Here is an 18604-nt window from a genome sequence, read left to right on the forward strand (position 1 = left end):
TTGGAATAGAGGGAAGGCTCTAGATTGGTCTAGAATTCTTGTGAGAACTTCTTGCAGGAGCTGTTTAGGAGGGTGTGCAAGAATGTGTGTGCGTGTGTGTGTGTTTGCATTGGAGGTATTCAGGATGTTTGAGTTTTCAGTTTTCATGTTGAAATGTTTTGGTTCAGACAGCTTTTGGAAAATGATACTAAATCTGGTAATGTATGCCCAGGTCACTCTCTACAGCCTAGTAGTATCGACTAGGTTAGATGTTAGAGTTGAATGCCCCAACATGCTACAGGTCTCCACAGAGATTTCCCATGGGTAAACTGGGGTATTGTAGTATATTTTGAAGACACACAAAGGCATACCTTTCTTTTCCTGCTGGAATGTATGTGTGTGTGTGTGTGTGTGTGTGTGTGTGTGTGTGTGTGTGTGTGTGTGTATGCCACAGAACCTTGTGAGTGACAGTGCAACATCTTTCTCTGGCTACATGCTCTCATTATTTTTCTTCCTCAGAACTTTTGTGTGTGAAATCTTCTGTGTCCCCAATTTTTCTCTGTCATCCTACTTGCTTCTTGATGTAATGAAATTAATTTCCTCTGAGGGAAAGTGGACAACTAGAGAGGTAAAACCAATAGTAGCTGGGAAGCCCCTGAGGATGCCTTAAATAGAATCACCAGAACAAGCAGCAAAATTAAATCATGGAGAAGCAATATTCTCACCCTTCATTTGGGTAATCACATCACTCCTCTTGACTACAGTCAGCTGGAAGATGCTTCTTATGGAGCACTTAGACCAAGTTCAAAGACAGGTGGTCATTACAATATCTGAACTTCTCATACATTGAAGTCAAACGGAGGACACTGATTGTCCACATTTGATATCCCCTCTTCAGTACAACATGTGATTTGTCAGAAACTGTCCCGTTGTTGCTATTCCAAATGTAGAACAACAAATTTGTTCCTTTAAGGGTTAAGTTGGAAAAAGGTAATTTCATGTACATGAAAAACTGGAAAGGGATATACCTCATTATCTTTTTTTTTTTTTACTGTATGCATGCAAATGAATTTTTGTTAATGCATATGATGATTATATTCACAAATGGATGAACATGCAAATGCTGTGGAACAAAAATGGGAAGTCCACTTTTTTGAAAGGCCCTACTATACCTTGGTCTGAACCTGTAAAGAAATAAATAATTTCCTCAGTTGTAGTGCTCCCCTTAGCAGTGAGCAGTATGAGTTTTTATATTGGTTGTACCATATTGCTCAGGGTCTGTCACCTACTTAACTTTTATACATATACCACCAGCTATCAAGCCCAAAAGTACATTGTCCATTGGGTTGGCAAGGAATCTCAGACCTATTAATCTGAAATTGACACGGAATTTGTATGTTTTTTTTTTTCTGTTTTGTAGCTATTTGGAGTTGCAGGTGCTCCTTTATCTTTAGGCTACAAGTAGCTGAGCTTTTGTTTACAACAGGTGTGTTGCCACAAAGTCTAGGGTAGGTAATAATGCAGGAGAAAACTGTACTAAGACCTCAAAGAGTGTAAAAGGCAGGAGATACTGTCCTCTTGTTGTAGCTGGTGGTGGCTGTTAATTACCACAAACACCTGCTTTTACTTGACAAAAGCTATTCAGGCTTAACATTTCGCTGTCTTCAAATGTCTCTTTCTTCGGTCAGAATGTGGAACAAATTTGTAGAAGATTGTCTGGCTGATTATCATATCTAGATGCTATAATTTTAAGGTGAATGCAAGAGCAGAGCTCTGCAGATCACACACTGTCATGTTGATTTTTGGTCTTTAGGCCATAATAAAGAGCTATATGGGGGAGAAAACTCTGCAATGGTAACTCTTGGTAGAGATAAGGTTGATGAGAGGGAATGGGGAAGAAGACAGAAGGAGGTTCCAAATTCCCTCACTATCCATAAGATTTCCCCAATTTTGTAATCTCCAAAGACAGCCCATGTCTAATCTCCAATCTTGGAGAACAGGTTTCATTATACCATGACCAAAATTTCAACATTTATATACACTTAGTATACTATAGGCAGTAATGAAAATAATATCTGGACTTGCTTGAAATATATAATCTAGGGCTGAGAATTAATTTTCTTTTCATAATGGTCATGCATCTGAATTGATTATTTTTCAATGTTACAGAATGTAATATTTCACATATATATTTTTAAATGATTGTTTTAATTTTCCTCTATCTGTACTAAATTTCAAAACTTTTCATTCTGTAACCAAATTGTAGCATTTAGTAGAATATTCTAGGATATGTAATTTTTCAAGTATATTAAACACTCCTTATAGTATCACATTTTTACTATAAAATTCTTTGTTTCCTTTTCTATCACTACATGGCTTCCACATACCTGGATATAAGATAGGTTCCACAAAATAAGTGGTAGGCAAATTGTAAAGATAGTTAACTCTTATGGCAAAACATTTTGTGGGGTTACTCCATATTTAAAACATTTAAATAAGGTTTAAAGACATAGAAACAAATTCAATTTTGGCTGACTGAGCTCGTTACATAATGTTGTTTGAGGAAAGACCACAATTGTGTTATTTATATTTTGTTTATTAGTAAAAATTAAAAAAAGATATTTTCTTTTCAGAAACTGTTATAAGTATAATGTGCACAGATCATTAATATACATAGAAAATAAGTTGTTTTTAATATGTATATAGACTACATATGTACTTGCTATATTCTACTTACCAATATATATACATGAGATATATATATATATATATATATATATATATATATATATATATATATATATATATATATATATCATTTTTAAAGGAAAGATATAGCAATTAATTGTTACCTGAGGATTTTTGTAACTGCTGTCTCTTTTTCTAGAAGATTCCTTGCTCTGATGCTGAAAACAGACTTACGAAGCTGTAAAATTTAAAGAAGGTGATTTTAGATGTTGTACATAACACATTGGAAGATAGTACGACAAGTAACATTATTAAGGATTTGCACAAAGATTGCTTTTCATGAAAGATCTCAAAATAAGTCTTAGACAGTATTAGTAGCCTGATATAATGAATGGTTGTACCTTTTGACTCTATCAGTTTTTCTCAGTCATCTAAGAAGGAGACAGCAGAAAATTTCCCCTGAGATCTTTTAAATAAATAGGAGCAGCTTTTGGCTTCCTGAGAGTCAGTATTGAAAAATAGTCCACAGTTCTGCAAAATATTCACTCTTGTGGCCTATGAGATAAGTGCATGGAGATGGATGATGTATCTGTATGAACCATACTTCAGTGCTGTAGCCATTCTGTAGAATGGAAAACGTCTCCCCGTCTTTGCTTTACAGCTGAGATTGGTATACCACCATTAATACAAATAAGTTGTTTAGATCTAAATTCTTGTGAAAAGAGAAGATGAGTTTCCAAAGTCTCTTATGAACTAGTTAGTCTATGATTCTGAGAAGATCGACAAAATAACCCTGGAGGGCTAGTTGCTGAGCAGCCTAAAATCCCAAGTCCTCATAGCCCCCCTCTACGCTGTGGGGTCATCTGAAGAAGATGGGCAATGACAAGGTAGATAAGTGCTTGGAGCGTGATTAACCAAAGTTGGGGATTAAACACTGAGTGGGCAGAAAGAGGGCTAGGTGGAAAAAGTGAAGCCTGTGTTCCAGCAGGAAGGCATCATCTTAATGCAGAACAGTAGCTGCAGGGAAATGAATACACTGGAAGGGAGAAACGAGCAACTCTGTTACTGCTGGATCACCAACCAATCTACTATTTATTGGATACCTAACATGGACAATAAATCTAACACCCTGTTTATTCCATAAAACATGGAATACATACAGACTCTCCATCAACCACATTCAGTAAGCAACCTCTCCTGAGATTCATGTTATCTAAATATATTACCCACTGAAGATCCTGTTGGCTATTATTCATCAACCCCAAGGATGTGCTCCTTCCTTTCCCAATGAGTTCAGTGCCCGAGTCATAGTTTTGTTCTTCTCCTTCCTTTCTCCTGCTCTCATCCTAAGGGACTTCAACATTCATGATGATGCTTCCTCAAATGCTTTAACTTCCCATGTTCTCAATCTACTTAGCTCTTACAACCTATTTCTCTGATCTACCTTGGATTACACACATAGATGGTCATGGCCTAGATCTTGCCATCACCAACAAATGTTCACTTCCACATATTTGAACTCTGAAATTTCTTGAACTGATGATAATCTTTTATCATTATATTCTTTCTCTACATCTTATGACTCTTAACTCTGTTATTTGTTCTCACTATGACCTCCATTCCCTTTACATCTCAGTTCTTTCTGAGGCTCTGATACGGCTTATTCTCTTCCCTTCCCTATCTTTATCCTTTACTAATCCAACTCAATTCCACATTCTCTTTCATTCTTGAACCCTTGACCCCTGCTCCTGTTGATGATCATGGCATTATTCTCCAAAAATAAACTACTCAGACCAAATATCTCCTTTATATGCTGCTGAATGGAGATGGAGAAAATCAAGAAATCACACACTCTACTGAGAACTCCCTGAAGGAAGTCAAACATTCTATTCCTCCCTAATTGATTTGCTATTCCCCCACAACAGCTATTCCGATCCTTCTTGTTTCTCTTCAAGCCTTCCATGGGCATCCATAATACTACCAACCCCACTCTCATTGAAGGATTTTGCACCAAACTTCACCAAAAATTCACCATTGACTTATCCCTACCCCCTCGTTGACATCATTCAGGCATCTTCCACTACCAGCGTTTCCAAATTCTTACAGATTTAATTCTTGGATTCAGAATTTTTTAAAAAATCAGAATTCCTGGGAATTTCCAGGATTTCCCAAAATAATAACTTATTCTGTATTTCCATAACATTATAGTTACATGTTTTAAAATAATAATGACCATTATAACAATGAATCATTTTTCTTTGATGGGGGTTATAGTAAAAGTTTCAGAGGTTTTCTATAAAAGCGATATAATAATGAATTTATGGTTTTTTATTATTATTATTGTTATTATTATGGGGCAGCTAGGTGCAATGGATAGACTGCTGGGCCTGGAGCCAGGAAGACTCATCTTCCTTAGTTCAAATCTGGCCTCAGAAACTTACTAGATGTAAGTCACTTAATCCTGTTTGCCTCAATTTTCTCATTTGTAAAATAAACTGGAGAAGGAAATGGCAAACCACTCCAGTATCTCCAAATATGGTCATGAAGAATTGGACATGACTGAAAACAACTGAAATTATTATGAACCAATACATTGTGACAATAATTTAAAACATCTGGCAATGACTGAAATTCTTTATTTTTCTTAAAATGCTTCCAACATTTTTCATACTCTTTACTTACTATTATGGATAGCTAAAATGTGTTTGAAAAATATTATTTACTAGTATTTATGAAGAACTGCAGCCTATAGCAAATATTCAATCACTGGAAAATGTCAGCGAACGTTACTGAGTAGAATTTTTAAAATGTAATTTTCAGATCTCATAGCAAGGTTAATAGCACGATGCAGAATTGCATATTGAAATAGCCAATTTAAGGACTTATTTTGCTTTTCAAATTTGTCATTTCTTGGAACAACATTCACAGGGGGGTACAAATAAAAATAAAAACAAAGGCATCTCTTACCCTCAAGGAGCTTATAATCTAATGGGGAAGACAACTCACAAAAGGGGGGGGGAGAGAGAGGAAGAGGAAGATACCAAGACTGAAGTCCAAAGGAGTTTAGCTGGTAGGAAACAGGGAGAAAATTCCAAATAGTCCATTCAGAAGAGGATAGGGGATTGATGAGATGAAAGTACCAGAAGATTCAATCTTACAGCATAACTGAGATTTCCCCATGGCTACTTTCCTGGGGAAGAAAGGTATGATGGAGAGTTCCAGAGAATTCCAAAAGCGATGTTGATGGTGGGAAATAGGGAGCAGCAGACAAAGCCACAAGTACACTTTTATAAATGGCAACAGTTACAAGTAAGATTGACTGGTTAGATTTTGACTGCTTTTCTTTTATCTGCTCCTGTCCCAGTTCCTAAAAATGTTGACCTTGATTTTCAACCTTACATTCTTCCGGCTCCTACTTTTGACTTGACATCGATGAATTCCTTTGAACCAGTAATGTCTCTATGTCAATTGTTAACCTTTAATTCTAACAAGAGAATTACAGTAATTTCTTTTCTCTGAATGCTTTTCTCAGGATTCAAGATTTAGAAAAACATAAATTTCCCAAGAAATGCCAGGAAGGAATTCCAGCACAGGAATATCATCTTCTTCTTCACTTCAGTCTCAGATGAAAACTTGGTTCTTTTCCATATCAAAACTACCCTCTCTAAATATACCTTTGGTCCCCATCCCCTACCAACTTCAATTGCTCCTACTCACTCTTCCTCTTATCTTCAATCTGTCCCCATGTAATGATCGCTTCCCTGCTGCTTACAAACGTTCTCATGTTTACCCCCATCCTGAAAAAAAAAATAAAAACAAACAACCCTGTCATTTGGTCCTATTTTTCCTCATAGCTAATGTGTATCTTGGGCAATGAGGTGACATAGTGGATAAAGTGCTGGATCTGGAGTCAGGAAGACTGATTTTTATGAGTTCAAATCTGGCCTCAGACACTTACTAGCTGTATGACTTTGGGCAAGTCATTTAACCTTGTTTGCCTCAGTTTCTTCATCTGTAAAATGAGCTGGAGAAGGAAATGGCAAACTACTCCAGTCTCTTTGCCAAGAAAACCCCAAATGGGGTCATGAAGTGTAAAACAAGACAAAGGACTGAACCACAACAACAATAACTATGTGTATCTCTCCTCCCTTTCGTGGCTAAAATGCTTGAGAAAGCCTTCTATGTTAAATGCCCCCACTTTTCCTATGTTCACTCTCTTCTGAACCCTTCCAACTCCATTATTCAATTGAAATAGCCCTCCTGAAAGTTGAAAATGATCTCTAAATTGCCAAATACATGGACTTTTTTCAATCCTGATATTTCCTGATCTCTCTACAGCATTTGAAACTTATGGCCTTGTTTCTGGATGCCTTCTCCTTACTAAATGCTAGTATACATGAAACAATTTGCATATAAAGACAGACTCAATAAATTAACAAGCCTGCTTTTTGCTAGGCACAGTGCTAAGCACGGAGGATACAACAAAATCCAAAAAACAATACAAAAAATAGACCAAAAAACCAAAGAAACAAAAGTCCCTGATCTCAAAGAGCTCACAGTCAAATGAGACAATATGGAAAGAACTATATAGGATAAATTAAAGACAATCCAAGAGTGAAGGAACTAAGATTAAGGTGAACTGTGAAAGGCTGCCTGTAATATGCAGATTAGTAACTTCTACATTATTCTGTAAAATTAGAGTGGAATTGTTCCTCATAAGCAAAGATGTTGAAAATCTTTAAAAGCAAAGTGAATGGACAAGAAAGTGCAACAAGTTCTATGAGAGATGGCTTCATTACATCAATGGTACTGAGAGAAATGATTATTAATAACTAATGATGGGCACTAGTCCTGGAGACAGGAGGACCTGAGTTCAAATTGGGCCTCAGACACTTGACACTTACTAGCTGTGTGTTCTTGGGCAAATCACTTAACCCTGATTGCCTCACCAAAAAACCTCAAAATCCAAAACAAAATTCTAATTATTTGGGGAAATTCAGATTTCTCCCTTTTTCTTTTGTCATCTTGTTATGATTTCAGTCTCTGAAGGTTGAGCTAACCTTCTCCTTTAGCCAGAACCCACCCAGGTGGGACAGCCATTGTACTCTACCCAAGTTTGGGTGGGGATAAATTCTTTGAATAGATTGCCCAAAGCTGGGGGCTTAGAAGTAAATGATAGAAAGTTCAGGTCCAGCCTCTCATTGTAATATTCATTCTCTCATTAATTGTTAATCAATCAGACTTGATTGCCACCTTGGGGAACACACATCTTCCAAAAGGGCACATAAGCCCTGTGCTCTGCCATGGTGGGCTTTTGGTCTAAGAGAAAGATGACTAAATGGCCATGCTCTTATTAAACTGCTATTATTAACAAAATGATTAAATTACCCAGAAATTATGTCTCAAACATTTTAAAATGCCACAGTACCATGAGGGTATAGTTGGGAAAGAATTACTAGTAACACGTTGGTCTTTTCAACTGCACCTGGAAACAGATAGAATAGTGAGTGCCATCTTCAACCATGGTAAAGTATAAGAAATTCTAGGTTTGGAATCAGAGGACCTGCATTTGAATCCAGCCTCTACCATTTATTCTCCGTGTGACTTGGGGCAAGTCATTTAACATCTCTAACCCTCAATTTCCTCATCTACAAAATGAGGGTTTTAGCAGATAACTACTGAAGTCCCTTAGAGCTCTAGGTGATGAGTCATGATCTGTCTGATTAGATGATTTTTAATGTTCATTCCAGTTCTCTATCTGTAACATTGATCCTGTGAAAAAAGACACTAGTATAAGTTTAGGATAAAAGATGATTAAACATAGAAGAGGGCAGCAAGGTGGCACAGTAGATAGAACACTGTTCTCAGGATCTGGAAGACTCATCTTCCTGAGTCCAAATCCAACCTTAGACACTTACTAGATATGCTACTGTGGGCAAGTCACTTCACCTTATTTGCCTCAGTTCCTCGGCTGTAAAATAAGCTGGAGGTGGAAATGGCAAACCACTCCATTATCTTTGCCAAGAAAACCCCAAATGGGGTCATGAAGAGTTGGATACAACTAGAATGACTGAACAACAATAACAAGAATGTAAAAAAAAACAAAACAAAAACCACAACCCACAATGGGCATGGTAAAATGGTTTTTTAGCGGAAAATTCTGTTAATTGAAAAAACCTGACATTTAAGTAGGCAAGTTTATAAACACTGTATATACATTATCTCATTTATGTAAATTATCTCATTTGATTCTCTGAAGAGCCCTGTGAAATAGGTGCTATAACTATTATTACTCCCATTTTACAGGTAAGGAAACTAAAACATGCTAAGGTCATTTGTCCACAGTTACACAGGTAATAAGTGTCTGAGGTGGGATTCAGATGCAGGCTTTCCTCACACACAGTCCACCATTCTATCCTCAATGCCCTATTGCCTCACTAGAGAACTGTATGGCAAATGAGTCTGTGGAAAAGAGAGGATCAGACAGCATAATTTATTTAGACTCTCAAAAGCCTTTGGCAGGATTCCATAGAAAGGGTGTTTAAAAAACTGAACTACCATGGGATTAGGGACAATGTTTTCTCACGGAGAAGGAACTGGCTCATAGACAGGAAACAAGGGTGACCTTTAGCAGTGGCTTAACCTCTCTGGCCTAACATCAAGGAGAATAATCATTCTCTCTTGCTAGATTATTGGAATCATTGTCAATGATGGAATGACTGAGCTGGATGGGATACAGTTATTACAGTCATCATGGCAGTTCATCTATTATTAAACACACATGCATGCACACATAGACTCATAAGCAAGGCCAAGACTATAGAAACATTTCAGGTACATGTAGTGGGAGTACAGATCACACATTTGGCTTTCCAGTTACACTTGGGAGATAAGAAATGCCATCCTCAAAGGGTGATGACATGTTTCAGTCACCTTTTCCTTATTGAAAGGCGGCAGTCTGAATTCAATCTAGAAGTGATTGACTTATTGAATCTTATGACAATTCTCTTCCTGTTAGAAAAAAAAAAACAAACCTTTTTTTTTCTGAGACTGAGGCTGTGTTATACTGTTTCTCATATTATATGTATGCCACATATGCTAAAATACTGTTTATTTTTTCTTCCCCTTGTTTGAAAGGACAAAAAAGGGGGGGGGATGAGTTACTAATGAGAACATTAGAGCTAGTTTCCTGATCGCTAGCTATTTCATCAAGTATAAATACTGGGTATTTTTACAAGGTAGCAGCAAAATGAATGTTTCAATGGAAGACCTTCTGGTGTTACACATGCTCTTGGGCTTGAAACAGATTGCACTGAGGAAAATCTCAGATGGAGGGGGAAATGGCAGTTACAAAGGCTTAAATAGGTAGGTAAAATATTGTTTTACTGATAGTGCCTTTTTCTAGAGAATAACAACAACAACAAAAGGCAGCAATTTCCTCATTTAGCCTCTCACTGTACTTTAGTAAAAGTTCATAGGCACCATTTAGCAAAGAAAATTCCTCAATCACATCGGAGTCCTCTAGACTGCTGGAGAGTGTGGGCTTGGACTAACTACTCTGCAGTGCCATCTTCTGTTTCTGAATGATACTTCTTGTCACTGCAGAGACTAGAGAAATGACTACATAATTTTTTAAAAATTCAAGACTTGATTCAAGAGAAACAACTTAGGATAAACTGACAGTCATGTGTGAATGACAACATTGATTACTCTGAGACTGATTACTGAGGTAAGTATAATGGAGTGCAATTGACATAAGATATAAAAGCATCCCAGAAGGAGTACTTTTACAGAAAGTTGGAATACATTTTACATTGACAGGCTGTAGAATGACAAGATAAAAACTTTTCTTTTTATTCTACAACTTCACATGTCCAGTTCATTATTTTAAACTAAATATATGGAGAACAACTTGCTTAAATAGCCAACTGATGCACTCAAAGAGTCAACCCAAGTGTATTTGAATATAACTTTTTCATTCTTAAACACATATTTTAAAATCTTGATAATGCTGAAAGAAGTTTAACTCAGTATTCTACATTATTTGCATAGATGCATATGTGGATAAAGATTGTCATAGTTTTAGGATGCACAGGTATAATTATATTCTGTTGGCCATAGTAATCAATGTGGAAGTTATCACTTTTGCAATTTGAAAGAGCTGGTTAAGTACTTATTTAAGATTTTGATAATCAATAAATATGAACCTAGACGCTTTTCCTAACTTAGCATAGCCCAAGATTTTATTAGTGTTTTTTGGCCATATGTCACACTGCTGACTCAAATCGAGCTTGCACTTTACTAAAACTTTGGGGGGAAAATCATCCTGGTTAGACTTCTACCTAACCCATACATCTTAGGTCACATAGTCAAGTTTTGAAAATAGCCATAGAGTTCTACATTAATTTCTCATGTCCATGTTTTGCTAGACTCAGGATTCAAAAGAACTACTGGCCTCAATGTGGGATATGTTGGACAAGCACCCTTCAGCTGTTCAATCATTATCAGTTGGGAACTTCTTACAGCCTTGTTATTTCAGTTCGCATCAAGCCCTAGCCGTCACGGAAGATGCAGTTTCTAACTAGAGGCGCTTTTACCTGCCACACAGAACATCAGGCCAGTTAATGTTGCTCTCATTAAATCTCTATGGAAAGAAGGAATAAAGGAAAGAAGGAAACCAGCATTTATTAAATGCTTACTATGAACCACATACTATGCTAAATGCTTTATAAGTATTATCTCATTTGATCCTCACAACAGCCCTGTGAGATAGGTACTGTTATTATTCACATTTAACAACTGAGGAAACTAAAGCAGACGGAAGTTATGTGACTTGCCCATGGTCACACATCTGGTGTTTGAGGCAAGATGTGATCTCAGGTTTTCCTGACTCCAGGCCCAGTGCTCTATCTACTGTGCCACCTAGCTACTAATCATATTCGATTTGACTTATTCTAAGTTTCTGGATGTTTTTGGATCCCAGTTCTATCATCTGATTTGCAAGCTAAACCTCCCAACTTTCTTTGATATTCAAATCTGATGAATATGTTATTTGTGCCTTCAGCGAGGCCATGATGAAAATACTGACCTGCAGCATGTTGTCATCAATCACGGACAGGGACATGTCCCTCTGGGGGCACTCCACTAATGACTCATCTCCAATTTGGTATTGACCAGTTTGTGACTACTCTTTGAGTAAAAGCAATTCATTAAGATTCGAATCCACTAAATCAGTAATATCAGCTAGCTTAAGATTTTCCATTTTATTATCCAAGTTAGCATTTGTTTAAGGGCAACAATTAACATGGCGCAGCTATAGCAATGTAAGAAAAAATCATCAGCTTCACCATCCTCCATTTGTAAAAGACCTTTGATCATCTGAAACTTCCTCATCTGTTTTCCCAACTGATAGTGAGACTGGACTTTCTTCTTATGTTGCATTGAAGTACAAGGAACAATCAGGAGATGTTACCTTGAAAAAGGATAATCACATCTGACCCCAGGAAGAACATATATGTGATGATAGGTGAATGGGAAATTAAGGTAAATGAAGCTCCAGGGTAACTTACTTGGTCCTCATACTAGCTTTCAGGGCTGTGATGGGAGTTTAAATTTTATTCATTTTCAAGAATTTATTCATCCCAACCTAAATATCATGCAGGCCTGAGGAAGTTACTACTGAGGAGGAACAAAATGGTCGAAAGGCAAGGCTTTGACTTGGAGGATTCTGTGACGCTGGCTGAGTATAACTAAGGTTCTAAAAAGAGAGATCAAATAGTCTCTAGGTTTGGGAAAGTTCACAAAAGAGCGATAAAATTTGCCTTTGAGGAAAAAGAAACACCAACAGCTCAAGGGAACTCCTGTAAATGGTAGTATCTCATCAAATAGCAGAGAAGCAGCCCAAGATCAAATGCCAGCAGCTCAATAGAACAGAAGCATGTGGCATCTTTGAAGGTGAAGTGGACATCATTGAGACACAGTGAATTGTTAGGAGATTGAGTAACAGAGTTGTGAGAACTGTTCCAGCTGGGTTGCAACCACAAAAGTTTGAATTGTCTAAGGAGAGCTCTCTCTTCCACCTACAACATGGTCATCTGTGGGATATTATGCCTCTTTGGATATGGAAGATATATTCTAGTTATTATTAACTGAATGCCTTTTGATTTGAATTAATGTATCATCTTGCTTGGTCTGATATAAGGAGATAAATAGGGAAGAGAGGAGGATTAGAATTGTTACTCTGAATAGATGACTATCCCCCAAATACCATGAACATGGGAGTTTCTGAAGTAGAGGAAATAATAAGGGGAGCCCAGGCTACATTTGTCTTTGTCAAATGACTTGCTGAAATTCAGCAACACTATTTCTAAGGCCTCCTTCAGACTAATAACCAGTATCCCTGTTCTAAAAGGATATGTCATTAGTCTGGGACAATCTGTTCTTTCTTAATTAATTCAGGCTCTTAGTGATTAACACTTATCTTCCTGAATGGTCACCAGCTCTTTCTATAATAACACATTCTAGAATTTTATCAGGAGTTCAAGTCAAGCTCACTAGTATGAAGTTTAAAAATGTCACCTTTTTTTCTTTTTTGAATACTATTGCAATATTTGTCTTTGTACAAGTTTGTAGCATTTTTTTTTGTTCTCAAGATTTTTAAGTATATTGACAGTAGCTAAGTAGTCACATTTAATTCAGTTCAATAAAGGTTCACTGGCGGCTAGGTGGCACAGTGGATGGTGAGCTAGGCCTGGAGTTTGAAAGACTCATCTTCCCAAGTTCAAATAGGGCCTTCGACAGTTTCTAGCTGTGTGACCCTGGGCAAGTCACTTGACCCTGTTTGCCTCAGTTTCCTCATCTGTCATATGAGCTGGAGAAGGAAATGGCAAACCACTGTAGTATCTTTGTCCAGAAAACCCCAAATAGGGTCATGAAGAGTTGAAAATGACTTAAAAAAAAGCCTGAATAACAACAACAAAGATTCGCTGAGTACCTGCTATATCCAAGCTATTGGGCAATACATACTCCCTGACCTCAAGGAGCTTATATTCTGTAGGACAATCTCATTTTGCTCCCTTTTTCTTAACCAACTCTGGATCTAGATCAACTGTGGTATCTGTCCAAGATACATGGGTTATCTAACCAATCATATATTATAATTTAGACAAATTACATTCTTTATCCACTCAATTTTTACTGTATATTTCATTACATTGAACTTGTTGGCTGATCATGGAGTTTATTGAAGAGGCACTCTAGTATTTGATGCAATGAGGGCAACATGAACTGCAAATAGGAATATCTAGAATGTATATCATGATTTATAGGGAATTCTTCGAACTATTCTTTGTGCAAGGTATCTTAAAGAATGTTGACAAACACCTTTGGCAACCAAGCACATACAGCTCTGTTTTATTCTTTGATTTCATAATGTTGTTGAATTAACCAAACACTAAGCATTAAATGCCTACTAGGTGCCACTATGTTAGGTGCTAGGAATCCAAAGGGGGGAAAAACTATATACCCAAGAAACTCGTATTTTACTAGAGAAAACAACACACAAACACTCAGAAGTCAATATAAAATACATATCAAGTGAATGCAAAATAATTGGGGGAGGGTTGTCTAGCAGGTGGGGTTTGAACTTATCAAAGAATCCTGCATGATGTTAACATAAACACAGCTTGTCAGAGAAGAATCTTTATAACTCGGTTTTGCTCTACCAAGTCAAATGTTTATCTGTTGTCAACAAATAACAAAAATAGTAGCAGCTCTACACATTTCAGTCAGCTGTGTGACTGTAAAGATGTGGTCCACTATGGGGCAGCTAGGTGGCGCAGTGCATACAGCACCGGCCCTGGATTCAGGAGGACCTGAGTTCAAATCCGGCCTCAGACATATAACATTTACTAGCTGTGTGATCTTGGGCAAGTCACTTAACCCCATTGCCTATCCAAAAAAAAAATGATGTGGTCCACTATAAGCAATCAACTGTGAAAATCTTCCTCTTCCTTTCTTAGTTTTTCTTTAGGTTTTTAATATATGTAAAGACCGTATCTGTGGGAATTCTTTAGATCAGAAAGTAGTTATATGGATTGGTAACTGCTAATGAGTTGCTGATAGTAGTTTCTGAAGTAATCTTTTAGTAGATATTTGTTTCAGTATTGCTGATTTGCACCTGAGTTTCTTATCTTCTCACTAATTTCAGATTTTAACTCTCTATTGACCATTTTATGCTATTTTTCCAAGACTAAGGATCATTTTCTTTGGAAGAGAAAATGGAAGTAGAGAAAAGTTGTATAGTTTTGTAATCTCTGCATAATTTATTACCTACCAGAAAAGATGATTATGGACTAAGACATTTATATGTCAATGCCAAGAATAAAGCGAATTAAGTATCTTAGCATGAAAAGGCAAATATGGCCATATAGATAGATAGATAAAGAAAATACACATCTATCTCACTGAAGTATGGTAGAATGCAACTTACAACTGGAATATGGCAATGGAGGAGCCCTTTTGTTCAAAATGACCCAGTTAAATGGAAGGGGTAATGGGATAATACTGTGCTTCAGGAAGATTTTGTCTGAACATCTAAAAACATAGAGAGGAGGAAAAGTGTGATCGAAACATTTGGGTATTAACTGAAAGAGAAAAACAAAATCAAAAACCATGTACTCATTAAGTGCCTACCCTGTGCCAGGTATTGTGCTAAGTACTTTACAATTGTTATCTCATTTGATTACTCTGCGAGATTATTATCCCCCTTTCGGAGAAAAAGAGGTGATGCCCTGCACTTTGATTCTTATTTGATTCTATGTACTTTGCCAAGGAGAATGGTAATGGCACTGGACTCTGGACTAGAAAAGAAAAGGAAAAAATAGATAGTGGGAAGTTGATACCTAAGATAAGGAAGGAAACAGTAACAGAACACCTAGCTGCCCTTGATAAATTAAAACTGTCAGGTCAAGATGATTTGACTATATCCTGAGGTATTGAAAGAACTAGCATATTTGTTCCTTGAGCCATTGTCAACAGAATTTGAAACTGTGAAGAATGGGAAAGGTGAGGCAGGAGTAGAAAAGTACATATATTGCCCAGATTTTTCCAAAAGGGGAAGGAAATACATTTTGAAAATTTAGGCCAGTGAGCTTGATATTGATTTCTGGTGACTTTTAAAAAGAAAACTATGAATATAATCGACCATATCAATAGCAAAAGAACCCCACCAAAAATCATATGGTTATTTGAATAGAGGCAGACTATTAAAAACACTAGGAAGCATAGGAATAAATGGAGCTTTCCTTAAAATGAGAAGTAGTATCTATCCAAAACCACTAGTAAGCATTATCTGTAATGGGAATAGGCCAGAAGCTTTCATAGTAAGATCATGGGTAAAGCAAGGATGTCCATTATTACCATTGTTACTCAGTATTGTATAATAAGATACAAAAAATAAATTTAAGAATAGTCAATGACAAAACAAAACTATCACTCTTTGCAGATGGTATATTAGAGAATCAACTGAAAAAGTAGCTGAAATAATGAACAACTTCAGCAAAGTTGCAGGATATAAAAGAAACCCACATAAATCACCAACAACTCTATATATTGCCAAGTTTGGCAGGAAGACATAGAAAGAGAAATTCCTTTTAAAATAGCAACAGACAATATTAAATATTTGGGAGGGAGAGAATTTGGAACTCATAATTTAAAAAAGTTAATAATAAGTTTAAAAAATGGTCCTTATTTTCTTTCTTGATAGAGTTATTAAATATGAAGTAGAGGGAATGTTGTAGATATTGTTTATCTCATTTTTAACAAACCATTTAATAAAATCTTTTCTGCAATTCTTGTGGAAAACATGGAGAGAGATGGAGTAGTTAATAGCAAAGCTAGATGTATTCAAAACTGGCTGAATAGTTAGCTTGAGATGAAGTCTCTGGTGGTGTGCTACAGGGATGTACATTTGGCCTTTTGCTCTGTTTACATTTTTTATTAATTACTTGGACAAAGACATTTATGGCATGACTTATCAAAACCGCAGATAACATAAAGTTGGGTGTAGAGAGATAGTTAAGACACAGAATGACCAAGCTAGGATCCAAAAAATTTTTGACAGACTAGAATACTGGATCAAATATAATAAATTTAAAAGAGATAAATGTGAAGTGTTATGTAAGTTTAAAAAATCTACCTCACAAATACAAGATGGAGGAAGCATAGTTAGATAACAGTCCTTTTGAAAAAAGACATGTGGTTTTAGTGGGTTCCAAGTTTAATACATTGGGTTAAAAGTGTCATATGGAAACTCCCCTATAAAGCTAAAATGATATTGGACTGCATTAAGAGAGGCAAACCTTCCAAGACTAAGGAGGTCATAGTCCTGCTTTACTTTGCCCTAGCCATACAATTTTGGAGCATTATGTTCAGTTCTACTTACTGCAACTAGTTTTTTCGTCTAAGTCTTATCCATTCCAGGTTAGATATCCCCACTTGAAGTTTAGGTAAAGACAGTGGGAATGTCTAGCCTGGAGTGGATAGGAATCAGAGGAAAAAAAGAACCTTAGGAACAACAAGTAGGAGTTGTTCAGTTCAGTCATGTGTGACTCTTTGTGACCCCATTTGGGATTTTCTTGGCAAAGATGCTGGAAGTGGTTTGCCACTTCCTCCTCTAGCTCATTTTACAGATGAGGAAACTGAGGCAAACAGGGTCAAGTCACTTGCCCAGGGTCACACAGCTAGTAAGGGTCTGAGGCCAGATTTGAACTCATGAAGATGAGTCTCCCTGACTCTAAGCTTAGCACTCTATTCACTCTATACCACCTAGCTGGTGGTAAAAGTTGCGAAGAGTCAAATAAACTGGATGTCAGGCAAGTCTCCAAAAAGGTATTCTTGATGGGGGTCTTCAAGAAAAGGCTGTATAACTACTTAGTCCCTTCAAACTTTCTGGTTCTATGATCTTTGACATTTTATGGCAAAAGAGAGAAGAACTGGCTACAGCAAAATATATTCATTTTCAATACGTAGAAGAAGGTGAATACTTAGAATATAGGCCAGTGAACTTGATGTTAATACCTGGTAAAATTCTAAAATGACAAAAAGGGGAAAACTTGGTAGGACTTAGGGAAGAAAACTTTACTACAAGCCAGTGTGTATATGTTAAGAACAAATCTTGCTGGACACAATTCATTTCCTATTTTTGACAAGGTTACTAAAATAGCAGATTAGAAGACTCTCTCACAATATCCTTGTAGACTAGGTGCAAAGATAAGGTTTCTGTAGGAATGTGTTTCCGTGGATTTGGAATGTGTTGACCGACAACACAAAAAAATAATATTTAATGGTATAATACTATTCTAGAGCTTTATCTTTAGTAGAGATTGGCTCTGTTTAATAATTTATCAGAGACTTGGAAAAATGGAATATATTTATCCACTTTATGGATGACATATGTCTTAAAGAGATGGCTAATATGTTATACGGAAGAGTTAGAACCGCAAAAGATTTCAACAGACTGAAATAGTGAAATGAAGCTTTAAAAGTTGAAAACTTAAATTGATATTAGGTCTTCCATTACAAGGATGATGACATTCTCACTGTATTCTCTGGAGTCTGATATCTAGAATAATGTGTCCAGTTCTGAGTACCACATTTTAGGAAAGACTTTGATAAGCTAGAGGTAGCTCAGAGAGGGAGACCAGTGAAGATCCCTTCATTTTAAAATTAGAAAACTCAAATCCATAGAGGATGCCTATGGTCACATGAGGTAGAAACAGCTGGGATTCAAACCCAGTTTATGAGACTATAAGAGCAGTGTGGTTTCACTTCACACTCTGGATGGGGCAGGACAGCAACCAGGATGGTGAAGAGCCTCATGACCATTCTAATGACTGGTAGAAAGAATTTCAGAGGTTTAGCCTGGAGAAGATAAGAC

General features: G+C 36.7%; 1 protein-coding gene across 1 annotated transcript in view; it reads right to left on the reverse strand.

The window, feature by feature from the left end:
• The window catches only part of NALCN (sodium leak channel, non-selective), a 516511-nt gene that overhangs the window by 83228 nt on the left and 414679 nt on the right, over positions 1–18604 (reverse strand). The window contains 1 exon segment of the mRNA XM_020964043.2: positions 2832–2905. Within this exon segment, the coding sequence (XP_020819702.1) occupies positions 2832–2905 (74 nt within the window).

The sequence above is a fragment of the Phascolarctos cinereus genome, unplaced genomic scaffold, assembly GCF_003287225.1.
Source record: "Phascolarctos cinereus isolate Bilbo 61053 unplaced genomic scaffold, phaCin_HiC Scaffold_7;HRSCAF=346, whole genome shotgun sequence".
NCBI classification, from domain to species: domain Eukaryota; kingdom Metazoa; phylum Chordata; class Mammalia; order Diprotodontia; family Phascolarctidae; genus Phascolarctos; species Phascolarctos cinereus.